We start from the raw sequence: 25,650 nt of genomic DNA, 5'->3' as shown, positions 1-25,650 counted from the left end.
GGAACAACATTAAACGATTGTTTATTGATGATGGTGTGGGTCATGTTTGCGGTAGCTATAAAATGTTCCCAATACAATATTTTGGTGAAAGATAAAGTGACTGTTGTCTCCCTGGATCTGCACATACTCATGACCACCATCACTTCCTCTATGGTAGTGTCACCTGAATTTTGCTTTTATACCAACTTGAAGCACTTCCTTTATGGAGTTTGCCAAGTGCTTACTAGTTCATGAATATATGCAGTTCAGGAGGAGGTTGTCAACAAACTAACATCCCAAACAACAACGCCCTAGATACAAGATAAACAAAAGAACCCTTTGTTAGTATCAGTCTTGTCAAAAGCTGATAAGCCATACCCAGCTACAGTGTGCTTTAATTTATGTTAAATGTCAGTTCTATGCTTTGAGTATGTTATCATGGGAAGATATCATGTTTATCTGCAAAGTGGTGGACATTATTAGTTTTATACATTCTTGTTCTGAAAGACCAAAAAGAAGTTAAACTTTGCTAGAGATGTGAAAGATCATTGAAGATGTTTTAAACAAAGTTGTACTTTCAGTACTTACAGTACTTGGCTAGTTGACCTTTAAGAAATAATATTACAATTAAATATGCTAGAAAGTCCAACAATGGTTCTAATATTAAAATATTAAATGTGCTAGAAAAGTCAAATAATGGTCACCAGTAATTTTGTGTACTTAAAAGTGATATTCCGGTGGCAGAAAAAGTAACACTTTATTCTTACAACTAGAAAAGCATACCATATAGTAATTGAAGACCTAATCACAATATCTTGTTCCTAATTCAAAATGGTTGGCAATTGAATGTTAGCCATCTTGATTGGCCATACCTCTTGATTCTTGAAAGGAGTGAAGCAAATTACAGCAAATTACGAAATGTGAAGATAAAAAATTCATGTATCTTTGCAATACTAAACTGGACATGTGAATTGGATGTGGTTTTCACGTAGAAATGGTAGAAATGCAGAAAATCTCCAGTATTGTTGTTAAGCAATTAACTTCAGCAACCAGAATATTCCTCTTTTTAACCAAACCCAGTGACTTTGAATAATATGGACGGCTAGAATGTTTCAGAAAGTATTTTCGGATAGAGCGGTCTGTTTGACACAGTATGAATTGTTATATCGTTTTCAATTAGCACAGGACTGGGGAGTGCCAGTTAAGCTCATTGTATAATTATCGATAACTGTCGTCGCAGTTCAATTTCAAGGTCTCCTCTTTTTTTCGACCAGTATTTCCCTTTCAGACCAATCATGAAAGTCTGCAGCAAAAGTCTTCCCACTTTCATTCTTACTTAAAATGATGATTTGTCATATCTAACCAAATCCATTTTCGTTCTCATCTCATTTTTTAGGGTGACCGCATCTGCCATGGTAAAAGAGGACGGATCTGGGGAGAGTTCCAGCTCCGAAGATGAAGAAACTCCGAGCAGCTCAGATAGTGAGGAGAGCGAAAGCGAAGAGAGCTCCATTCAGGGTGGTCAGACCAGAGATCCATCCCCAAAACCTATGGTGAAAATCGCTTCTAGTTTACTCTCTCTGACTATCATGGATGTTTCCATTCTATAGAAGGTCTTGTAGTAAAGTACACTCAAATTGATTGATTTAACCAAAAAAGGATAAGCTGCACTTGAAAATATAAATGATGGTGTGACATAAGATTTTATGAGGGAGGGGAGGGGAGGGTCAGAAGGAGGGGCCAGGTTGTGGACGTGTGTCTTTGATAGGGACACTGTTAGAAATAGTCAATGTATGTACAAAATGTCAATAATTCATACAACAAATATTATTAGCCAGATATTGTAGAGCTGTTATTTAATTGCAAATCACAGCTTGTATTTCTACTTCTATATAGCCATCTTTACCTCCTCAAAAATTCTTAGTATTCTTCCCATTCCCCCACCCCTCCCCTTTATTCTTCCCAAAAATCTGAAATTAATTTTAAAAATTCAATCCTTCTAGATACACCGTTATCCATTGTTTCTCTTTCTCTGTCGATATCTTTGATTGTCTAAATAAAATGAATGACTACACTGAATTTTTACATTATGAAATATAACATGTACACAATAGATAGTTAATGTTGTTTCTTGGCATCGGAGTGCTCCAAGGTTGGGCATGATCGATAAGTCGGTTGCTCAAGTTAAAATCTTACACCGCAGTTGAGTAACATCATTTCCTTTACTTTTTGCTGACATATAATGAAGTCACAGTTTTATTTTGAAACGACGATAACACATTCACAATTTCAACTTGTTAGAATGGTCGTTTACCAAAGGCACCGAGTATTGCTCAAAATCAGATTGCCATACATGTATGGAAGAATTATCCAAATTAAATCAAAAGTACTGTATTTCAATCCAATTTCTAGTAAAAAAATGGTTATTCATATCTATATCTATTTATCTATCTTATATATATACATATATATATATATATCTATCTATCTATATATATATATATATATATATATATATACAGTATATATATATATATATATATATATATATATATATATATATACAACATTAAAATTTCAACATTTTAGATCTTTTCTGCATTAATGTGTCACCAAAGCTGTCTTGTGACGTACATGAACTGTACTCTTTTATTAAACAGTATCAAAACGTGACAGAGTTCTGGTTGACGTTTTTGCCCACGTACATGTTTCGATTTTATTTCGATCAATCAATCAGTCAATCAAGCATAGCAATAAAACCTTACAAAGAGAGATAATGTTAAAACAGGATAGCGAGGACATCAGCACTTACATTAATAATATGAGAATGGGTATTCAAAACACAAAGAGTAGAACATACAGTGGAAAAGTAAATTGAATGTTTGAGGAGACTACTATAGCAAGTTTAACAAGAAAACTTGAGGAATATATGTCTCTGGAAAGTAAGGAAGACAGGCAAAAGAAAGAGGAACACTTTCTAAAAAATGTGACAACCATAGAAAATAGCTATATTATGGTATATTTAATAATGTCATGGTTATCATTATATATTGGGTTTGTTTAAGACTTAATCCATTGTAACCAGTGGTATGATTAGATATTTGTAACTCATAGGCTTGTTTTACCATAATGAATGCAAAATAAGTACTTACGTCTATTTAAAAAAGAAAATTGTTTTAGTATATTAAATTATTCTCATGTATTTGTTCTACCACAGAATACAATTGTTTAATAGTACAGGTAATATACATTAGAGGACCCCCATATTTGATTTGCTTATTATGTTCACTATGAAGGTCATTGTTATTATTCATAAAATAAGAGGCATGGTAGAAGGAAATATGCATTTGGTGAAATTGCAAAAAAACGTTGCGCTGCTTTTGTTAAATTTGGATGCTAACAGCCTAAAAAGCGTTGTTATTCTTTAACTTGATTAGTCGCAAAATTCATTTTAAATAATATGAATAGAAAGTGAGGGGGAGGGAGGGAAGGGAGAGGCAGTTAGAAGAGAAATTTTCTCATTTACTTAAAAGCATTTTGTTTTGACTGAATTTTTGGTAAAAGCTTCTATTAATAATAATAGTGGCGATTTACAAAGCGCGCATATCCACCCAGAAGGGTGCTCAAGGCACGGGGGAGAAAGAGAGAAAAGAAAGCAAAAACAAATTCACAAAAGAATTATTGGTTAATACTCATGAAGGCTTGGCGCATAAGATGAGTTTTCGGAAGATTCTTGAACAAAGTGAGGAAAGTACAAAGTTCTACCCTGTTTTTATATATAAATTTGCATCAATGCAGTCAATAGTTTACCTAGACAACTTTCAATTCAAAACAATGAGAATGACAACAACAAAAAAACTTTCTGATTCGTTTTTTACATGTGATTATTAAAATTCTCTATGCAAACTTATCTGGTGACTAATTGTTTGATACTGAAAGGAAACATTAAGCCCTCGTCACTTAACGCTCCTTTGGTGACGCACTGCACACAGGAAATTGTCCTAGTTTGATCCATTGAAACCTCAATTTCGGTAGTTTGCGAAATGTTTTGATTTTTTTTAACAAACGAAACACAGACGAAGGTCATAAAAACCATTTGAGAGTTCTCGACCTTCAAGGTGTTCACTTCCTCTCTATATATTACATGACGTCTTGTACATGATGATGAAACTTTGTGATCATATTTTACACTCAACTCAGCTGTGTTTTTCTTTCACAGGGAAAATCATTCAGCTTAATCAGCCAGTTTCGGAAAGTGCAGAAGGAACAGAAATTTACCCCTAGATCTGGTCCGTTCTCAGAAAATGTGGATTCGTCGTCCAACAACAAAAGCAGCTCAGCAACTCTACTGCCAAAATTTGATGGCTTGAACAATAACGCTAAAAGGAATTCCCCAAGTCCGGATCCAGAGAGTCACACCGCACCTCAAAACGAGGAGGATCGAACTGAAAATCACGATGCCGATGACGAAGAGGACGAGATGGAGCAGGCGGGGAGTTCAAAAGAGAGTAAGAGGGGGGGTAGCAGTAGTACCCCACTGAAGGGGGGCAAGACAGGTAGTAAAAAATCAGGTCGGAGCTCGGAACTGAAAAAGACTCCGGTCAAGCCATCCTCCAAGTGTGGGGGTGGATCACCGGGGGTGAAAGTGGCCAGTCAAGGGAAAGTCCCACCTGCAGCTAGAAGTACTAAGCCTTTCGGTGCTGGAAAGAAAGTCCGGGAGAAGACCAAGAGCAAAGCAGAGAAGAACGACGGGGAGGAGGTCGTCGTCGCCAGTAGTAGTAAACGAACGAGTGTCGCCAGTGGTAAGTCTTCAAGTGCCAAGCCAAGTAACTCCAAAGCCAAACCCAAGAGGAAAGTCTCAAGAGCAAAGAAGGAAGAGAAATTCCCCTCCAAACCCTTCATCACCTCTAGTGACTCAGAGGAAGATGTTCGGACTCATAGTAATACAGTGCACCCTACGCAGGAGCACGTGGAGCACAAAACTGAAAAGCCCACTGAGCACAGAACTAGCAGGGGTAAGTCACCCCAGGTGCATGGGGTCAGGAAAGAACCCAAAGGGCCCCCACATTTGTCAAAGATCCGCGCAAAGAGTGCTCCGGAGAGGAGGCGGGTCCCGCAGAAGAACATGGACTCGAGCGAGGACGAGACCCAGACGGTCTTGTCTCCCGTGAGTATCAAACAGGAGGAAAAAGTTGACATCGTCCCCCCTCCTAGGGAGACAGGACTCTCCTTGCCAAAAGGTGACATTCCACATTTGGTGGTCAGTTTTGACTTGGCCCTTATTAGACATCTTCCCATCAAGGAGGAGAAGAAATCGGACAGTTTAATGTTTGGTCCTCCGAAGAGGAAAGACCCTCTGGACACAGAGAAGCCTTCGGCCATTGTGAAACCCTACCACACAGTCAGAGGGAGAGAAAGCAGCTCAGACTCTCGTAAAGAGGTCAGTGACGGAACCTTGCCTTGTATTGTTGTTTTTTCATATATTTTAAGACAATTTTGGCTTCTTCAACATTTTCAGGTCCAAATTAATTTGATGATTGATCGCTTCATTCTTCAAGTATGCTTAAATTTGATGTTTGCTGACATGATGTTTAAGTTAGGGGCATAGTATTTTCATTGATGGAGGGGTATGGTATTCCCAGATTATGTTAAATCCGATCCAATCCAGAACTGCAGATTTTAAGTTTCATGATGATCTTGGGAAGTGAGAAGATCTCCAAATAAAAATAAAGATTTACCAATCATATGATGAGCTCTAGAACTATATTATATATTGTCTGTCCAATCAAGATTTGGACTATTCCTCAAACAAGGCTAATAATTAATGCAAACAATAGTTTATTTACCTTGCCTTCAAAGGAAGGGTTTTTTGTATATTCAACCAAAATCAGATTATTGGATCAGTTTACAGTAATTAAGGAACAATTAAATTAATTTAATTTAAATAAGGGGAAACTCATTTCATATTCATTTGATTTTCAAAAAAACAGAAAAACAGTAGGTCAGAGCCAAGGAGGTCAAGAACAGATAGCAGTTCCAGGTCACCAAGGAGAATTCGTGAACCACCTCTCCTGGTGGCCGAACAACCACCGGATATAGAGTAAGTGTACAGTATTAAGGCCTTTATTACGAAAAATCACCAGATTGTAGAATACGTACAGGCATTATAAAAGAGTAGATCGTGATATTTATCCTGTATGCAAAGGGGTTAATTGTTATACACACCCCCCCCCCCCATCCTTCAATCCCTGTCACATATTGACAAGAGCCATTTGATCCACATTCCCCTCTTTTTTCCTGGCAGAACAAACCCCAGATATGGTGGAGTGCTCGTAGGCATCGTTAGGTTGTGATATGCAGAGATTCTTAAATATCATGCCCCCTTCCCCATTTCTAACCCCCCCCCAATCTGTCTTCTCCATTCAAAGAAAGAAGATTATTTTATGTCTTTCTGACAGCCTTTCTGTTATCAAATAAAGAAGGCAATTTTGTTGGTTTATTTTTCATAGTCCATGTGGTTTACAGTATTGCCACTCTGAAGTTGTTTTTTCGAAGTCGATTCGTTAATACTTAAACCGTTATGCCTCATTATGGTAACCGATTCCTTCTTCAGATGTGTTATTGTTATTCATTTTTTCTCCCTTCCAGTAGACCACCAATCTTGCCATCAGATCCGTCTCGAACGCTGGACCGAAGGCGTTCCGCGAGCCAGCATGAGGACCTCTCCAGTATGGAGGGTCCTCATCGTCGTGGTGTAGACCTAGGTGAACACGAACCACCCCCACCCAAACGTCCCAGGACAGATCGATTAGATTCTCGTGAAAACGGCCGCCAACAGGTGGAAAATTGGAATTGTACTGAACCAAATCATGAAGAAAGTCCCGAGGGTATCTTTACAGGAGATGACGGTCCCATCCATAGGGGAGGGTCGTGGGAGAGCGAAGGGTTTCATCGTCAAAGTTACTGTAGAAGGCATAGCTTTGAAGAGAGGTGAGTGGTTTCACGATAATGAGGGTTCCGGATAGGTTACAATACCTTTTGTTTTATGGGGTAAAATGCAGTCTTTTTTATAAGTGAGGAGGATGGCGGGGGGGGGGGGGTGGAGTGGGAATAACGTATACTATGAAGCGCATACAGCATTATCAAACACCAACACATCATGTATTCTAATGGCAGAAATATTGCAAATAAGTACAAAACTTGAAATAAACTGAAATACAAAAATGTTCTTTGTTACATAAGATCTTACGAATAATGGCAAGAAGAAAAAAAAGACAATAGTGACACGATTGCAAATCAAACTATGAAGCCTTAGCCTTGAAACATGAATTACAATATAAGGTGGCAGAGCACTTTATATATTAAGTTTATTATAAATTTTGAAATACTTCAGATGTCATGAACAATGCAAAGAGAAAAAAAAACTAGTCTTACAATTGGGAATTAAAACTATTAAGCCTGCTATAAGTCTTAGCCATAATACAAGAAAATAGATAAAAGATGGCAGAACAGTGAGTCATCATCGTCGTATCCTCTCATTTTATTTTATTGCTCTCTATTATTTTTTTTTATAATTTCCTTTCTCATGTTCCACCCTCATTAATCTAAACTCCTTCCAGACAAAGAAGAGTGATCTACATTAAGAGTTCTTTAGTGATTTATTATTACAAGATCTGATGAAAGTGTTTTTCTTTTTCTCCTTCATAACCTTTCCTCAGGCAACAGTTTACAAGTGATGGCTATCTGGCTGAAGGCAAGAGGCTGAAACACCTTGCTGACTCACAGGTGAAACAAGTTAATCAGTTAAATTATACTGAACGGCAGTGACCCCAGATCCAACAGAACAGTCCAGAAAATGGATGCCAAAAACTCTGACCTCCATTGTTGCCAATGTTATAACCTTAGGGACTTGTTCTTAATTGCCTTCTGTTCATCAGAAAGGGAAAGGAGCTTTTATTTCGCCTCATTTTGAACAAGCTGAGGAAAATGTGAAAGTTATTGTTTTTAATATGAGTGCATAATGCCTTTGGTCAATTCAAACCCTTCTTTTGTAAATGATCCTTTTTATAGAGTTGGTTAATATGTAATATTTAAGTATCATATCATGGTTATATAATCATCTTAAACTGCTTGGAGAGTGATTCAGCTGTAACTCAAGTACATTTCACTCAACTGATTTCCAGTGTGTGTAGAATATTATTCTACAGGGAAATGCTGATTCAACAGAGAAAGCATAAACCGGATGTGAAATGTTATAGTGTGTTGGGTACATTGATTGACTTAATATGTTGTAATGATACAACCTGAGGGATTTACTGTTTGTGTTTAGTAATCTAGATTGATTAATCTCTTTCTTTTTGACAGACTGACAAGTATAAACAGAGCCTAACCTACTTTGAAGCCGCCTTGCAGTTCATCATGTGCGGGAACAATTTTGAGAGGGACCCCGGCTACACCGACGAGAAAGCTATAAGGATGTATTCTGACACTTGTAAAATAATCAAGTAAGTCGTCTTAACTGTTCGAGAGAGATATCTTTATATTCTTTCTTAAAAATTCCCTGTGTTATTAGCCGATGAAGCCAATCACATGCTGTGTATACTGAATATGCTACACTTGTGTGTGTTTATCCTCTATGGAATTATGTGAGTCAGTGGCTATACTTGAAATCTCTGTTGATTTATTCTGTTGGGTAGATCAAGCTAATGCTGATTGAAATTTTGTCCTTTTTTGTACACAACATTTAAAGTAAAAGGGAAGAGAGAGAGAAGGTTTTTTTTATCTGTAGTTATTAATTTATGTTTTTATGAGGAATTATGATTGTAGACAAGAACAAGCATACCTTTGAGAACCTCTGAAGATTAGGAAGATCATTATTGTAAATAGATAGCAAAGCGGTCTTGAGTTTCATCTATCTTTCATTTGTGGTAATCACTTGACAAAGGTGGATAAAAATGTCAGGTATTAAGTAGAGCAATAGATAGTGTAGAAAGTACTTTATCGGTTATGTAAAGTGCGTACGTCCTTTTGATTGAAAGAACAGGCCAAGGACTTGTTTTCATATTGTAGCTTGGATAAGAAGAAATGACGATGCTAGAGACATTTGCCAACATACTTGTTGCCATTTCTTTCATTCAAAGTTTATAGAAGCATGTCGAAACCTGGATAAATTTACGATCAATTTCCCATTTTTATGCTCTAAGTATGGTAGTTATAACGAGTGTAATTTTGTCGGATGTGATTGGAAAAAACATTATGAATGAATAAATTTTATGTTTGTTTTATGAAATATGACTAAATTGTTTTGAGTTGTTTTGATTATCTTCATGGTGTATGAAACATGGATTGTACAAGTCAATTCAGCTGCCAGCATGACTGATATTCTAGTTATGTTTTCAGATGGTTAATCGGCATTCATTCTGGCTCAGAGGGAAGAAGCAATGACAAGAAGTTGGCAGTGTTATGGTAAGGTTTTCATTTTCATTATCAATTTGTAATTTCCTCAGAATAAAAAGAAAGAGAGAAATTAATTGAAATCCCTCTTGCTGATTAATAAGCGTGTATTTTAGTTGGTTTTTTCGCCCCACTTTTGTACCTAGTCGAGCATGTAGATATTGGTTTATAGTAGATCTATATGCATGAAGTTCAGCACTAGCAAATGCAGTGCACACACCTCCTCCTGTGGGGCACACAGATGTCATCAGTGTGGGAGTTTATATCGGGAACGGTTTGAATCAAACACAAACAAACACAAGTAAAGAATATATACAAAAGTGTGATCATACGAATCAGTGAAGTCAGTGTCGTTAGTCGTGTAGTCTATTAGTCATATAGTCATTAGTCGTGTAGTCTGTTCTATGTGGGCAGATCAGGTGAAATGTAAATTAGGTTCTCTCTATCTCTAGAAGAAAGCAGTTGGTAATTATTGATACACTTTGTAATTTCTCAGGATGTTAAATGTTCCATTTTTAAGAATTAACCTGAAAACTGATATGCCTAACCCAGCATCTCCTATAGCAGGGTGGTTTCAAACCTCTTGTGTGTCCTTACTTGCTTAGTTTATTTTTTAATTTTTATTATTTCAGGCAAGTATGGTCAGACTGGTTTCCGTTTCATTCATTCAGTTTAATCTCCCTCTTTTTCTGTCCTCAGTTACCGTTTTCAAGCACTTTTGAACATGAGGATGTATAAACTGAAGCGCTCTGCTACCACAAAGCTCTCAAAAGTCTTGAATGACCATTTTAAGAGCTCCAAGTCATCTCAACAGAATCAATCTTCATGGAATCCATCATCAAAGTGAGTAGTTTTCTTCCTATCTCAGGATTACATTCATTTTATGTTATGGTTGGTGGAGATGTGGGGGAGGGGGAAGGGGATAGGTGGGTTTCCTATAAACTAGGAGGAGGATGGGACAAGATGGGTCAAGGCATCCCTGCAAATTTACTATAGAGCCAGCCAATGGTGAAATATGAGCCTCAAAATCTTTTTCGTTATTGTTTTGGGCAACAAAAGTGCACTCAGCAATGCACTGGAGGTTTGTTGTTTCATTACAGCCAAGAACGACTTGCAAAATTGCTCAAAATAAAAATTGGCTATCTAGACTTGGACACAAATCATCAGACATTCCAAGGAGAAAAGTTCTCTTTGGAGAAAGAGAGACAGAAAGAGAGAACTATTTTCATTTGCTTTAAGGTTGTTACCTGCAATGCAATGGCAATGGCTACTATGAATATAACTGCCTGCTTAAATTCTTACTGAGTTTACTGTCTTTGTAATCATTTGACCATTATGCTGCACGATGTTCATAATATGTCAAATTCAAAATCCCCATGACAACCCTGTATATCTGTTTCAAGGGTGTGATCAACCTGACAGCAAGATACCTGGTACAGGTGATGATGATTCTGGCAACTTTCATTCTATGAATTTTTTCTTCTTTGGTTGGCTTTCGTTCTCCAGGTACAGCGAGACTCCATCCCCGATGTCCCCCACCCCTTCCCCCGCGGGCAGCGTTGGCTCTGTCGGCAGTATGGGATCCCAGGGGAGCAACTCAAGCGACATTCCATCAGCGACCACATCTTCCAAAATGGGCCCGGGAATGAACATGTCCAGCGGTGGGACCATGGTGCCGTCGCGAATCTATCACATGATGAGCACGTATATGACCAACTCGACGTACTGTTTAACGAGCATAGACTACTGGGAGCAGGCAGAAGCATTGTCACAGGAGAATCAAGGTATTGTCATCATGATGATTATGTCATCTCACTGTTAAGCAACTTTAACCTTATTCTCACTTCAGAATCACTCAAATTACTAGATCAGCAGGCTCTCCAATTGCTAGGAAATGTTTCTTTTCTCACCCAAGGGTGTTAAGTTAGATTGTCCCTGGTACCCTATGATAATGTGATAATGCCCAAGTCTTGGGGGCTAATTTTAGTGTGCAAATGTGTGTGTTAAGAAATATAGATCAGGTTTGTAACGATTTTCCAACTTTTTGTAGCATCTTTCGTAACATTACACAACAGAGGAATACTATACCTAATGTATGATTGCTAGCATTTTGAGAGATATTGTTTTGAAATATTTCCCAATTCTTGACATGTGAAACCATTATTGTAGATGATATTGATGATGATTAAAAAAGTGATCTATATATATGTATATATATATATATATATATATTTATATATATATATATCGCTTAAGTCGACGGTAGGGCGAATTCCCCATTGATTTGCACACTAAAATAAAACATTAATTCCTCATATACTCCCTAACCTCTGACCCTAAAACTAACCAAACCCTAGTTTAGACAGTGGAGAACAAGATAAGACTATTTGCGACTATAAAATTATGCCTAGAAATGGTAGTTAAAATTACCCGAAACAACTTTTTCGCCTTAGCGTCAAATGCCACACTCCTATTGTTCAATTTTGCCCTAGCGCCGAATTTAGTGATTTATATATACCGCTAAATTTGACGATAGGGCGAATTCCCCATTGATTTGCACACTAAAATAAAACATTAATTCCTCATATAATTCCTTATATAATCCCAATAATATATATTTATATATATGATCCTAATAGCCAGCTGTGTTTGGAAACTAGGACAGTGCCATGTCTCCCACCATTCAAGGTTATGAGCAATAAATATGTTATCAGTGGCTTGTATTAGAATCACAACAGGTGTTTATTATCCTGAGAAGAAATTCAAAAATCAGTTCTAAACAATGTCAACACTCCAACTATGTTGACAACATCTTTCTAGCAAGTGTACTTTTTGGCTAAGTTTAATTTCTTCATAGACCTCTGAGCGGGGAGTCGGTCATGATGGGGGTCGTCCCAGTTCGACTGATGTGACTGAAATAATTACAATCTTAGAGACTAAGAAATACTGCCTAGTATATTTACTTGGAAGCTACTGGGAAAGCAACTTGAAAGTTAAACACGTTTGTGGTACACGTGTCCTTTGAAGCTTCATCTCGGGTTGAATTTTTGCACAATCTGTATGTACTGTAGTACACCACTGTCATAGGAAAGTGTAAGGTGCCTGAAAACAAGAGATCTGTTACGGCGATTCACAAGAACCGCAACAGAAGGATGAAGTTTCAGCATTTTCTTGGAAGTTTGTCCAAATGAAAGAACAATTGCATTAAATTTGAGGGACACAACTGTTTGAGCTACAAAGATCCCTTAGTTAGCTTGAGATGTTATTTAGTCATGTGTGGTTGTCACATGACATGTTGAGGACAGTGAACAATCACAACCAAACTCAACATGCAACACTTCACTCCTTTTGCACCTCCCCCACGACCACCCCAACCACCCCCCCCCCCCCACCCTAACCCAGATTCAGCAACTTTTTGAATAAATTTGGCATCTCTCTGTCCCCTCCCCAGATTTCTTCCAAACAGTTCAAGAACAGTGCGGAGTGCTAACCCTTCACAGCAGTATACTAGACCTGGTGCAGTATTCTGAATATTGCCTCTGTAAGCTGAAAGCCCTGTAATGGGGTACTAGAGGGTGCCGAACGAACGAACGACCGACCGACCAATGGACCTGCAGATATGATGGGGGTCAAGAAGGGTGCTGTTTGTACAGCTCACGTTGATGTTAACTTATAAATGATGTACAAAGAAATGTAAATAATATATGCCATCTATTTATGAAGTATTCTTGAAGATAGCAAGGTCTGTCAGACCTTTAATCATCCCAGGAGTCTGATTATTTTAAAGGAGAGGTTTTTTGTTTTAAGACTAAACTGCCTTTTTATAGATTTTAGTCACAAAGAAACAACAACAAAAGCACTGGCATGTCATAGGAAAGAAGAAAAGTTTCTGCCCATTATTTGACAGTCCAAGCTACAGATGGCCCCTAAGAGGCTTCTGTTTTACCATTGTAGAGAAATTATATGAAAGCGTAGAGAGGAGGGAAGAGAGATGTACACATAAATTCAGTCCTATTTAAAGCAAGCTCTCCAGGTAGTATGCATCCATGGACTCGTCCATTCTTGGTCAAAGAATTGATCTTTGCTTCATATTGAAAGTGTCGGTGACACTTAGCAGAGGAAGAATTCTCCTGTTTGAATAGTCCTGGATTTTACAAAGTCATTCCAAGGCTTCCATAGCAAAATTCTGGGAAATGGTATCAGTTTCATCATCAAGGCCAGATTGTCAGGAACAGATTGTCAGGAATCAGAATCATATTAAAAATCAAACAGTCAGTGAATTGAGACATTGTTGTATGGAAGTTCAATAGTTTGTAGTATGCTATGGACGGCAGAGATATATGTTTACGTATATGCGAATGTGGTTAAATTGGGTATTATAAGAAACAAAGTCGAAATATGTGAAGAATGATGATTTACCCAACTCACAGTTCATATCACAACTACTTAAGGTGGTTTGGAAGTTGATTAAGATAAGGTCGATTTATGATGACCTCGATTTGTCCAGTTCAAGAAAATATCTTCAGCCTATCTGGTAGTGGTCTTTTCATCTACCGTAGACTGATACTTTTCATCAAGATCATGTCCAAATTAACTAACCTTCCCATATTGCAGACTCTCCTGTCCCGGTTTGATGAGTATCTCCTTCAGTGTGAACTAACTTGTTAATCTTTGTCTCCACATCAGTTGGAGAATAAGATTAAAACCATCAGGGTAGTGCTAATCATTGAGTTGTGTTACACTGCTAGTAGACTAAATCACAGATCATACGGTATCATAAGTACCTGTTTGAAGGAAACTTGCATTGGTATGAACTGCAAATTAAGGCTTCACCGGAGATTGTTGCTATGAATGAGATGTCTACCTTTAACAGTAACCACTTCTGAAGACTCATCTTTGATGTGAGATGGCAGGGTAGGTCATACCCAGAGAGTTAATAAACTGAATATTTGAGCCATTTGATAACATCCCGATAGCAACAAATTTGTCAACAAACAACAGCAGCGCTTTTCTTTCTGACTTTTTTAACCAGCTTTACCAACCTAACATGTTTGAGTTCATCAGATTGAATTGTATTGTCTGAGGTATAAAGAAGGAAATTAAAATCTTGATAACAAATTAACTGTTCAAGAAAGAGAATTTTTATCCTATAAAGATTTGTTCAAAGATCATTCCACTGCTGCAAGTTACTTTAATTTTTTTTTTTATTGGAAGAAAAAAAAATGTCTGGATTAGTTATTTTGTTTAAGCAAGGATCAGCTCTATTGGGACTAGACCATTCAAGCGAAAATACTAAGAATGATAAGAACTTAAATGAAAGTAATTGTCATTACTTTGTAATTTTCACCCAATAATATCTGTGATTCGTACGTAACAGGATGTGTCCCATCAGACTGTATGATTTTCGACTTTCAAATGGAAAGAACCCTCCAATAGAACTCAAATTTGTTAGTTTCCTTGGACAAGACATGATAACTTCACATACTTACCAAATGTGGTAATAACTGCATCAGAACTACTCTAGCAAAAGCATCATATTTTTACAGCATTCGGTTGCTATGACAACAGCTGTTTATACTTGATGTCGTACGATGTCACCTGTGGTGAAGAACCTGTTGTGTGTCACTCACAGAATGTGGCTGCACTTTTAAGTATGTGATGTTTGTATTTGAGAACATCTGGACCTATTAATGACATGGATTTGATGACATGGATCGCTGGCAGTGGTTGCTAGGTAGTTGCCATGTACTTTATGTATTGTTTAGGAGGACAGTACATAAAGGGCAGACATAACCCCTGTAAACTTGGCTATGGGAGTCTTCATAAAATGCGAGTTAGGTGCTATTAACCAATGCAGGAAGGAGATGTAATATATACTCTGGGGCGGAGAAGTTAAGAGGATATAGATTGTGATTTCACTCCTATCTTATTTTAACTCAATTCTGAAATGCTGCAAAGTGCAGCGTTTCTGGAATCAGTTACGGTATGTGAATATGGTGTGATGGTTGAACGGATATCTGGTGCAGGCCAACAAGATGGCCGAGTAAGAGGTGTGTATGGTTTTAATTAGAAGAATGGGAGAGGTGGGGGGAAGGGAGGGGGGAGGAGGGGAGAAATGAAGATATATCAGTTAATATCAGATTAAAAGAGAAAGACAGAAAACATTTTATAGCAGCAAAGGAGGTGCCTTTACGGATAATTATAGGGTAAATATTAGCTACAAGAGGCACAACAACTAGCAAATTGTATCAGTAAAAGTCGTGAATCAGAGATTATTAAATCTATCATATTGTTTTATGCCGATTAATACAGATTACTGCTTTTTTGAAGAATTATAGTTTGTGAAAGTTGCATCATCATGCAAACAGAAGATATAACTAATAGATTATGCAAATTGTATGCAAATACTGGTCTTGTCAAAGCAAAGAATATCACGAAAGAGATGATCTAACGATGGATGCATTTACCCGAAAATAAATGAGCTTTTAGTATAAATCCATTTCCCTGTTTTAAATGCACGTGCATCACATTTCCAAGAGATTTGAGACTGTGAATTGTCCTGCCATTCGCTGTTACGATTTCTAATGTTGTTCTATCACTACGAGGGAAATTGATGCGTATTTGCTAGTTTTCATTCTTCCCTGTGCTAACAGAAAATATTACAGAAAATAGTCAAATTCAATACATGCTATGGTTAAAAAATTGTTCTGTAATAATAAAATAAGCAATTTGATAATTTTTGGTTTCAATTTTGGCAAAAGTGTGTGCATTTATTTAATTTTTTCTCCCTTCAGTGGAATTGTTAAAGCAATTTTTTTGGTTTATCTTAACGTCAAAGGAAAAGAATAAATGACATCCCATAATATTTGTGAAATAATGAACTTACAATTTTTACAAATGTTTTTGCATTTCATCATAAGGAATCTGATATATCATGAATTGCTTGACAGCTATTATTTTTTCTCTCTTTCTATTAAATTAATTAATTTCTATTAATTTAGAAAGGAAAAAGAGATGGAAGGTTTTTTGTTTTTGTTTTTTTTTGAAGTACAAGTTTTGAGGGATTTTAAGTTTTTATGTGAATTGTGAAGTGATTTCTATTTTTCACAAAATTGTTAATGTGTAGGATAAATTGTACTTATTGGTTTGAACATAAAGTGACAAAAGTGGCTTAATTATTGAAATAGCATCTAATGCCTTTAAGTGTCAAGAATTTTAAAGTGTCCTTTACAAAAAAGAAAACAATTGAACAGAGGTAATTCCACTATCAACAAACTCGTTTGTATAACGTGTAACAGTTGGTTTACAATTCATTTATAGTGGATGACAGATATGATTTGTCTTGGAATAATTGTTTATTTAAAATGTCTCATGAATTTTCCACCATTTTCATTTGAAATTGAGTAAAAAAAAGGCATGACTTTCCACTTTTTACTAGTATTTGGAATGTCTTCACAGAAAGTGGAAGAAACCTTTACACAAATGGTATATTTTAATCGATACCCACTATTGGAATCGTTGCAAAGCAATGAAACTGAAGTAACCAAACCATGCAATTTTTATTCCACAAGCCAAGCTGGGGGCATGAACTAACATTGACGACAAGCTAGTCAACTTCCTCCACATGTTTGTTGCTTTGATAACCAGATGGACATGACCTTGTAAATTAGCAGTATCAAATGTAAAAACATCTTGACAACTTCAAACATTAATCTGTTTTTCAATAAAGTATACAGATACTATAGTAATAGACATTTGTGAAAGAAAAAGCAATTTACAGGCATAACCAAGCTTTGTAGGAGGTTTTGAAAGGACAGTCTAAGTAAGGTGGGGATGAGAAAGGGGGGAGGGAGGGGGTTGGTGGCAAGAAGCTCCTGGAAGGGAAGGGCTATCGTATAGAGTTGTGCGAAAATACTCTTTGTTTAGGTAGGAGGGACGGGTGGTGTTGGGAGGTGTAGGCTCAGCATTTGTGCCAAAGTGACATGGAATAATAAGGTCTTTAATTTACCAACAGAAGTGCTGTAAAGTATTAGTTGGAGCAACTTTTTCTGTAAATAATATTTAAAATCTGAAGAGAGAAAAAGAGTTGTTCCTTTTGTCTATGTGTGTGTGTTTTTCTCCTTCTTATTCTCTTTTTGCCTGTTTCTGTATAGAGTTTAGATTCCTACAGATAGAAGAGTAGTGTGTGTTCCTATTTACCTAGCATGCCAAACATTTCCAAAGGAGATGTATTGTACTTTACGTCACGAGAAACATTCGGTTTTGCTCAATTGAATAATTTTGAAAATTTGAATAATTTTGAAAAATTGAATAATTTTTGAAAAATTTATAGGTCACAGACTTTCATATATATGGTGAGATGGGGCGTAACTAAAAAGGGGTTGCTTATTGGTGATTTTGAGGAGACGGGGTTTCCCTCTCTAAGAAAGATTAAATGAATTGTCTGTACTTGGTTCATTCTAGTTTGATTTCCTTGATGTACTATTTAACAGAAATGAGCAAAATGGACAGAAAAGAACAAGGAAGAGCTTTTGTCTGAGAAAAAGCTTTCTTATGGGTAAAAATATACTGTGGAGTGCAGGTTTATGTTTTTGCTCAATCATAGTTTCAATTCTGGCCAGAAACAGTATATTTTACTGGAATACCCAGACAACATTTAGCACCCTTACCCTAAGATGTTCTGTCTCTCTAAGAGTATTAAAATGTCAGATATTTAGATTTATATAGCTGAAAGTTGTCGTATTTTGTCTGGAAACAATTATGGCATTATGTGATTTAAAGTCACCAGGACTTGTCTACATCCTTTGTCAAGATTAACAATTCCCGAAGAGAAATTACGGTTTTGAGAAATCAGTTCCATTAGTTAGTAACAAATTGCCAGTTTTATGAGCAAACAGAAGAAGAGAAAAAACAACCGATTGATGGTGATTAAAAAGGTTATTTAAGGAGCAGCTCCATAGTAAAGCGGTGTTACTTATGATTAAAACAGCTTGTTGCTTTTGGTATATTTCTCATCATGGATACACATCAGCACAAGCAATGTTGTGCACTTGTTACATTAATTTCACCTTGAAAAGTTCTCTGTTCCTTTAACCAAACATTGACTCTTATCCTAGCCTCTCATACTAATGCAGTTGATATATCGAGGCCTAACCAACTTATACAAGAAGTAGGGTACGACTGGAAGATTTGGAAAAGTTATTCCAAAAAAGAAATGCCTCAGTGGCATTTGTACAGGCAAACAGTGCAGGAATGGTTTCATCACATGGAAATGAACTTCAGAAATGATTCCCAACCAGCAGTTTTTATGTCTATGTCTTACAAAGTGGTGAATCTTAACCCATATATTTCATGGTTACAAAGAATACATCGTGTGCATCTTATTACTTGCTTGCTCACTGTTTGGCATTATCACCAAAACTAAGGCACATTCCAAGGAACTGACTTATGGATGAAATCTATGAAAGAGAATGGATGAAAATGCTGGCCAGTTAAGGTTGTCAGGGCTCCAGTAAATGCAAATTGATAGAATGAATAATCATTAGGTTCCTCACTGCACCTATAATGCCCTCATATCGAGAATGGTGCATCTTCGTCTACATTTGACAATACTGCTACAGTTTGGTTTCGTTCATACATATAACCATCTCATCTTTAAGGAAGTCCATTTTACAACATAAAGTAAACTTTTTGTTGATTAACTTTTAACAAGTGGTTCTGGTGCAAAGTAAATGGTTTTCATGTGCTATGTTTTTTTTTCCCTTTTTTTTTCTTTTTTTTTATGGTGCTTCATGAATGATTTTAATGGTGAACTCAAAAGTCGTTAGTAAAAAAAAAAAAGGGAAAAATGAGGAGAAATTCAAATGAAATTATTTTAAATGATTAGTATGCAGATGACAAGACATCATGATGAATTAAACCAGTATCGTTTATCTGAAGATAAATACAAAATTTATTTTAAATGCCTTGGCCATGTCTAAAAATAAAAGGTGAGATTTTATTTTCTAATTCCTATAGGATTTTACTTGCATTTTAAGACATTATGGGCTTTACAATGAATATCACCTCCATTGGATTCAATTATTTGTTTTGTTTTCTCAGAAAACCGTTTGCCAAAGTTATGTGTTGTTAGTGCTTCCTTTTTTTTTAATAAAAGTATATATATTTAGGGTAGTTGGTAGGAGATAAACCAAGTTTGGAGAGGTCAAGATTGGGGCTCCTTCCTTTCTATCAACATATTACTCTTGTTGCCAGTTCTAATTAAAATTCTGTGTAAGAGGTTGCAATGACACATCGTACATAGTATTTTAGGTAACCATGAGAGCAGTCATCAGCAAAAAAACTAGTAACCGTTATAATACGACTAACCATGTCACCGTGTCTGTATTCAAAGTGTCCAACAATGGACGTAAAAATGTTCCTGTTTGGATAGAAAAAAGTCTGTACTGCAGGATCAGTAAACTACTTTACTCTCTGATGGGTGTGCTTCATTGCCATCTGTAAATTGAATAGCAAATAGCATTTAGAATAGAATTGAATACATTAGTGCGACTCTTTTTTGTCTTCTTGTACCACACAATTTGTGTTCCCTTCTTCAAAGTTTAAAAGCTCCATAGCAGCAGCATAAAAGCTTCAAAAGTCTGTTGATATCTTTCTGTCTTTTTTTTTTTCCTCTTAATTTCCAATGTTGTGTATTCTGTAAATTTCTACAGTTCATTTCTATAATTTAAATGTTTCAATGTATTTGACATGGTAAGGGTATAAGGAGCATGTATATTTGCAGTTTGTAAGAGTATTTAAAAAAAAAAAAAAAACTTTGAGACAAAAAAAATGGAGAGGGAAGAGAAAAAATAAAAGGTGGGATGAATGTGTTCAACAAATGGGGGATTTGGTATTTACATTCCTTACCTTGAATGAAAACAAAAGGTAAAACAAAAAGATGTATTGTTCTTGCAATGTTTGAAAGGAACATACATCAAAGGGCAGTATTGTTCTGGATTGAACAATGTCAGTGCATGAAGGGTCACATCTCTAATTGGGTTATCATTTTAATTTTTTTTTTTTTCTCCTTGATGAACCAAGCCATTGCCACTCATACATGTTCTTGAAAATGTCAACAAAATAAAAAATGACAAGACAAAAATTGCTCATTCTCTACATTTCTTTGTTGTTATATACTTTTGTTTAAATTCATTGTCTTTGTTGATTAGAACTGTTTTATTTGAATCATCACATAAATTGGTATATACCAGGGCAAGTTTTAGGTCAAGGCAGACATAGTCCCTAAAACCCATTGGACGCACACTGCAAGAACTTGATGATGACCCAGTTTTCAACAGTCGTAAAGACCCACCCATGTTCTTACAAATGACTCCAACACAGGTGAACAACTGATTAGCACAAACAAATTTCACCCAGCATGCCTAGAAAATGTTCTTCTTTCATTGGTCAATTATATATTTTCCCCTGGACTATGTTCTTGAGTGAACGGTGGTGACCCATGAGGGAGAGGGAAGATTAAACAACAGTGATCTTGACCTTTGCCTGCCTTGATTTCACAACACAAATGTTTAGCACAAACCTCTGAAGCATACAAAACCCTCATTGAGGTTAGAGGTAGATTGCTTCAAGGGAATGGTTTAATAACTCTCTTCATATTTTGGGTTCACTGTTTAAATATACTCCAGAAAATCAGTCTCCCTGAAGCAAAAAAGCAGGAATTCAATGATTCAATTATTTTAAATATTTTTTGTTAACAAAAATGTTTCAATAGCACTTTTCACACTCTGACACTAAATGGGCCATTGAGTAAAATATAGTACTGTAACGTTTCCCAACCCTACTGATAATGGTACAGAACATTCTGTCTCCATCTGTTTCAATCAATCTAGTTTAGACATTCCGGCAAAAGTTATATTATATCTTGGCTCTCACTGTCTAATCGGGCATTATGTGACAAATCTATATGGATTCTTCACAGGAAAATAACCAAAATATAGTGAACAAGTGATTGGGTATAAACAACCTTGACAAACTTCATGATGCAAATATTGCCAAGACATCTGCAAATATTCTTTCAAGTTTTCTGTTGTAAACTGGCTCCTTGAGAGAGAGAGAAGAGCAGCTTAACCATTGAGTGAATAAGATGATACAAATAGGAAATAAATGGCATGTGGTGATAAAGTTAAGGAAAGGCCAGGAAAAGGTTGGAGGCTGACAAATTGTCCACCATTAAGGCAGTTAAAAATTCTATTTTCACATCACTATCATCACATCACATCATTCAAATTATTTATCTTATCATAGGAAAATTGACATCACATACACAGATAATGCTATGCTGCATTGCTGATCAATGTGGTCTGCAGAAGAGCTTAAAGGTTTTTCCCTTATACATAGATGGAAGTTCAGACATTGTTATATCTACATCATCAAAACTTTCACGGAGTCCTTTCTTTGCCAAATTGGCTACATGCTTTGAGAGGGCGGTATGCTCTTTTGATGTCAACAGTTCGTTGATGTGCATCCACCTTGCATCCAACAATTCTTCACTGCAAATTGTGAGGTCAAAGGTCACTGGCTTCAATCTGCATACGACATAGATATCTGATCGATCGAAACTATACGGCATGTCATGTTGCTGGCGGAAAGCTAGTATTGACTGGAACTCTGGAAGAGAAAGGAAGCAAAATTGTATCACAGACTACACTGTACATGACAGACATACACCAGATGTTCCCTTTTGCTGCTAAGTTTTGGCAGGCCTAGCCACTTTCTGGCAAGAACCATTTACATGAAACAAGATAAAAACCTGTTGCACACTGACACCGCTGAACGCAACCCAGCTCAACTTTAACACAGTGATGAAGTTTTCGACAACCACCATAGCCTTACGAGTTACAACTACCTCCGCACACTGAAAGACTCTTGAGCTTGGTTAGGGTCACATGCAAGCTTAGTTTCCCATGATTGGTGACATCTATTGAAACTCAGTGTACAAATGCAGTGGTGAACTGCCGCACGATTTTGACAGCCAACTGTCATTCAGAAAAATACTGCATGTTGAGTTTACCCTGATTGGAGTCGTAAGCATACTTATGCAACATCTTGAACGGATGCATGCATGTCTATGAAACAGCTGAAATTATCAAGTCCCTGAAAACAGTCTACACACCAAACTGACAAATCCTGTGCTCGTACTAACCTGCCCTCACACCTGTCTCCTCAAAAACCTCTCTGATTGCCGTCTCAGAAAAATCTTCTCCAAGTTTAGAGTAGCCACCCGGAAACTTCCACCTTGCTATCTGTAAATAAGATTTTATTTAGCGTTTTGAAAGGATTAGAACATCAGCAACCATTTGTTTCAATTGATTTTTTGCAAATAACTTGTAATTCATTCTTCCTTTTGGCTTTTAGTAACATCATATGGCCTTTGACCTCTTAGTCCTGTGCACTCTCTTTTACTCCACTACCAACATACAGTTGTTACCAACTTATGTCAAAACCTAGATTAAAGCCTATTAAAAACAATCTGTTTGAAATTGGTTTCATGTTTTGACCAATGATGACCTTTCAACCCCAATTGTCCTTTGACCAGTTTTATGCCGCCTCATCAACTGAGCGTTGCCACTAAAATGTCATCCAAATAAAACAACAAATCCATAGGACGAGCTGCAATGTACATGATTTCATGTTTTAACTGAAATGACTCTAAATCTATGGTATTCAAAGTGAGGTTTGCAGCCATTTTAGGGTTGTCAAATGTTTTTGGTGGGTTGTCAAGAAATTTGGAAGAAAAAAAGTGGAACGATCTTTGATAAATATAAAACCATTTATGCAACTATGCACTGGCTGTTATTAATATAAAAAGTATCAAAAGGCAAGAGGATACCTGCTTTTCGAAGACACCTATCCCAAATCACCTTTGAGAGACCTTTGACCTGAAGTTTAGGGCTAAAATCCAACAATGCCCTTGACATGGCCAGCAACTTGAATAACTTTTGTTAACTATTCTTGACAGACATAAATAATACCTCACTTTCAGTAGTAGCGACATAGCATTATTATATATGACTCCTGATAATAAACTTACCCTGTGCTTATCCTGTACCATTAAAACTTTGCCAGAATCTTCATCTAATACAAAACCTGCAAATGAAGGTAATAGAAGGAGGTCACAGTACGCCTTCATTAATCTAGCTTCAACATATTAACTATACAGAAAAACTTTGTAGGCTACTCCCAAGGCATTAATAATTGCAAATAATATCAACAGAACCTGACTTACAGGTGCTGGTAATTGTAACACAATACATTAGCTACACTGCATTAATAAACATGACAGGACATTTTCCTTCCTGTCACTGGGAATTAAGAATTGTCACTCAACTTTCTTCCCTCTTCTTATAAGATCCTCTTTTGGTAAGTTTTGTATTTCAACACTTAGTTTGCACTTCCAAAAAGAATGATGTATACTGAAGTAAAGAAAGAATTTGACAAATTATAATACTCCCCTCCCCCCCCCCCCCCCCCCCCCGTGTAGCTATTTCAGCAGATCTGTACCACAAGATTTAAAGATATAACAATTACCTGAAACTCCAATTTGGTGTGTTGCATAATCTGGTATTTTATTTTCTCCTGCACCAAGCCATTGATACATCACAGCTTGTCTACCTTCTGCATGATGGAATGTAAACCCAGCTTCAGCAGCAATTGATATGACATGTCCAAACTGGGCGGGAACTTCCAACCAAATGGCACGCTGTTGATCAGCTTTACACTGAGAAATTGTTTCTGATATAAATGAGAAGTTTACAGAGAATTGAGAGAGTAAAATGTACTGCAGCTAGATTACATACATGTCAGAAAGGATAATTCTGTGAAAGAAAAAATCACTTGTGGCAGTCCAAGCTATATTCCAATACCTTATAATAAGAACATATCAAACATCTGAGGCTCAACAATGAAAGTGGCTGGACTCCTTAGTCTAGATAAAATACTATGAGGTCAGGCCTTCAACAGCTTCTCAACCTAGGGATTTTATTTTGATTTGCATGAAATTTTGTGATAGCAATGAGTTAATGAGTCTACAAAAAATTAAAAATTGATAGCAACCTGAATAGAAAAAGAAATAAACACCTCAATGGTCTCAAATACATTACAGACTTGACAAGAATTTCATTTTTGTATGTTATCTGAGGGTGCTCGATGGTTGATAGTTGAACATACTGTATTTTGTGGAGCTCTTACAATATAAAACCTGTCTGGACTGGGGTGCAGATGTCATCCTTGACTAAGGTTAAATAGTGCATCCTGTACATTTAGCATACAAATTGAACTCTGTGAATATTTTGAAGACCAAAACAGTAAACAGAAACATATTGCGCTAGGCAAATTTTTCTTTAGTGTTGTACTTAGGCATAGGACATACCAATACAAAAATACTCATCCTTTAATTATCAAACGTATAGCTATGAAACATAGAATCACAGAATATACCAAATAAACAATACAATGAATTGATAATGGATTCAAATTCCAACCCTTCATCATCTTACCTAAAAGTGACCTTTTCAACACTTCCTTTGAATTTAACAGAGCTTCATTATTGCTTAGTTGCTCCTGAATATTGATACGTAGACCCTCGAACCTGTCAACATTTCCACTTAAAATCGTTGACGACTGATCAGGACGGGAGGAGGAACATTTTCTATAAGGCGCTATTTGTTGTTTCCAATTCAAACTTTGGCTGTTACGATCGGTGGTAATACGACTAACGTCAGGTCCGATGTTAGGCTTATGCAAAGTTGATAAACTACTCAATTTCGCGGAACCTAGACATCGCACATTTAAGCTAATTCGGTCATATTTCAACGGTAAAATGTTTCTAACAGTGGTATCACGAATTCTGGTTATTGAGTGTCTCGTTGTTAAAAACCAATATCTAAGAGGTCGTTGAAAACATGAATATAGCTCCATTTTACGATGTAAATACCATACGCCGGTGTGACATTCACTCATGCAATCTCTCCATGCCAGGGACACTGTTATGTAATGCTGACGGTCGGTTATACAAGTCAATTACAGGAGACTGTCAGCCAAGGAAATGATATATGACATTCTCGAGTCCACTGGTACCCAAAAGGCCAAAACTACCCACATTCATTTCGTCGTTGGTCCCCCTTGTTTAACTCTCACTCCAGATTCAAAATATGTGTG

The 25,650-nt window shown here is 36.6% G+C and overlaps 2 protein-coding genes across 7 annotated transcripts in view; one reads left to right on the top strand and one right to left on the bottom strand.

Moving 5' to 3' along the window:
* The window catches only part of LOC139979522 (uncharacterized), a 148,388-nt gene extending 127,810 nt beyond the window's left edge, over positions 1-20,578 (top strand). For 4 of the 6 annotated variants that reach the window (XM_071990426.1, XM_071990425.1, XM_071990427.1 and 1 more), the window contains 10 exons: positions 1,376-1,532; positions 4,199-5,419; positions 5,970-6,079; positions 6,628-6,969; positions 7,698-7,764; positions 8,344-8,483; positions 9,367-9,444; positions 10,132-10,275; positions 10,939-11,216; positions 12,884-20,578. In XM_071990426.1, coding sequence (XP_071846527.1) covers positions 1,376-1,532; positions 4,199-5,419; positions 5,970-6,079; positions 6,628-6,969; positions 7,698-7,764; positions 8,344-8,483; positions 9,367-9,444; positions 10,132-10,275; positions 10,939-11,216; positions 12,884-12,993 — 2,647 coding nt within the window. In that variant the 3' untranslated portion in view covers positions 12,994-20,578. The remainder of the gene's footprint in view (positions 1-1,375; positions 1,533-4,198; positions 5,420-5,969; positions 6,080-6,627; positions 6,970-7,697; positions 7,765-8,343; positions 8,484-9,366; positions 9,445-10,131; positions 10,276-10,938; positions 11,217-12,883) is intronic. The other 2 variants (XM_071990422.1, XM_071990424.1) reach the window with 2 other exon arrangements.
* On the bottom strand, positions 14,340-25,596 carry LOC139979524 (nucleoside diphosphate-linked moiety X motif 6-like). The gene is made up of 5 exons (XM_071990429.1): positions 24,990-25,596; positions 24,022-24,225; positions 23,525-23,580; positions 22,637-22,736; positions 14,340-22,101 (listed from the first exon to the last, which is right to left on the bottom strand). The coding sequence occupies exons 1-5, from the start codon at positions 25,450-25,452 to the stop codon at positions 21,785-21,787; spliced, it is 1,140 nt and encodes a 379-aa protein (XP_071846530.1). The 5' UTR covers positions 25,453-25,596; the 3' UTR covers positions 14,340-21,784.
* Positions 25,597-25,650: the final 54 nt, after the last annotated feature.

This window comes from Apostichopus japonicus, chromosome 14, assembly GCF_037975245.1.
Source record: "Apostichopus japonicus isolate 1M-3 chromosome 14, ASM3797524v1, whole genome shotgun sequence".
NCBI classification, from domain to species: Eukaryota; Metazoa; Echinodermata; class Holothuroidea; order Aspidochirotida; family Stichopodidae; genus Apostichopus; species Apostichopus japonicus.
Note: the sequence above shows the minus strand (reverse complement) of the source record. Positions and strands in the feature narration are given on the sequence as shown.

Excerpts from the sequence above, each read along its gene's own strand:
- LOC139979524 (XM_071990429.1), bottom strand. The coding sequence starts at position 25,452 with ATGAGTGAATGTCACACCGGCGTATGGTATTTACATCGTAAAATGGAG. Across the intron at positions 23,581-24,021 it reads ACACCAAATTGGAGTTTCAG|GTTTTGTATTAGATGAAGAT; the intron begins GTAATTGTTATA and ends CTTCATTTGCAG. Across the intron at positions 22,737-23,524 it reads TGGTACAGGATAAGCACAGG|ATAGCAAGGTGGAAGTTTCC; the intron begins GTAAGTTTATTA and ends TCTTATTTACAG.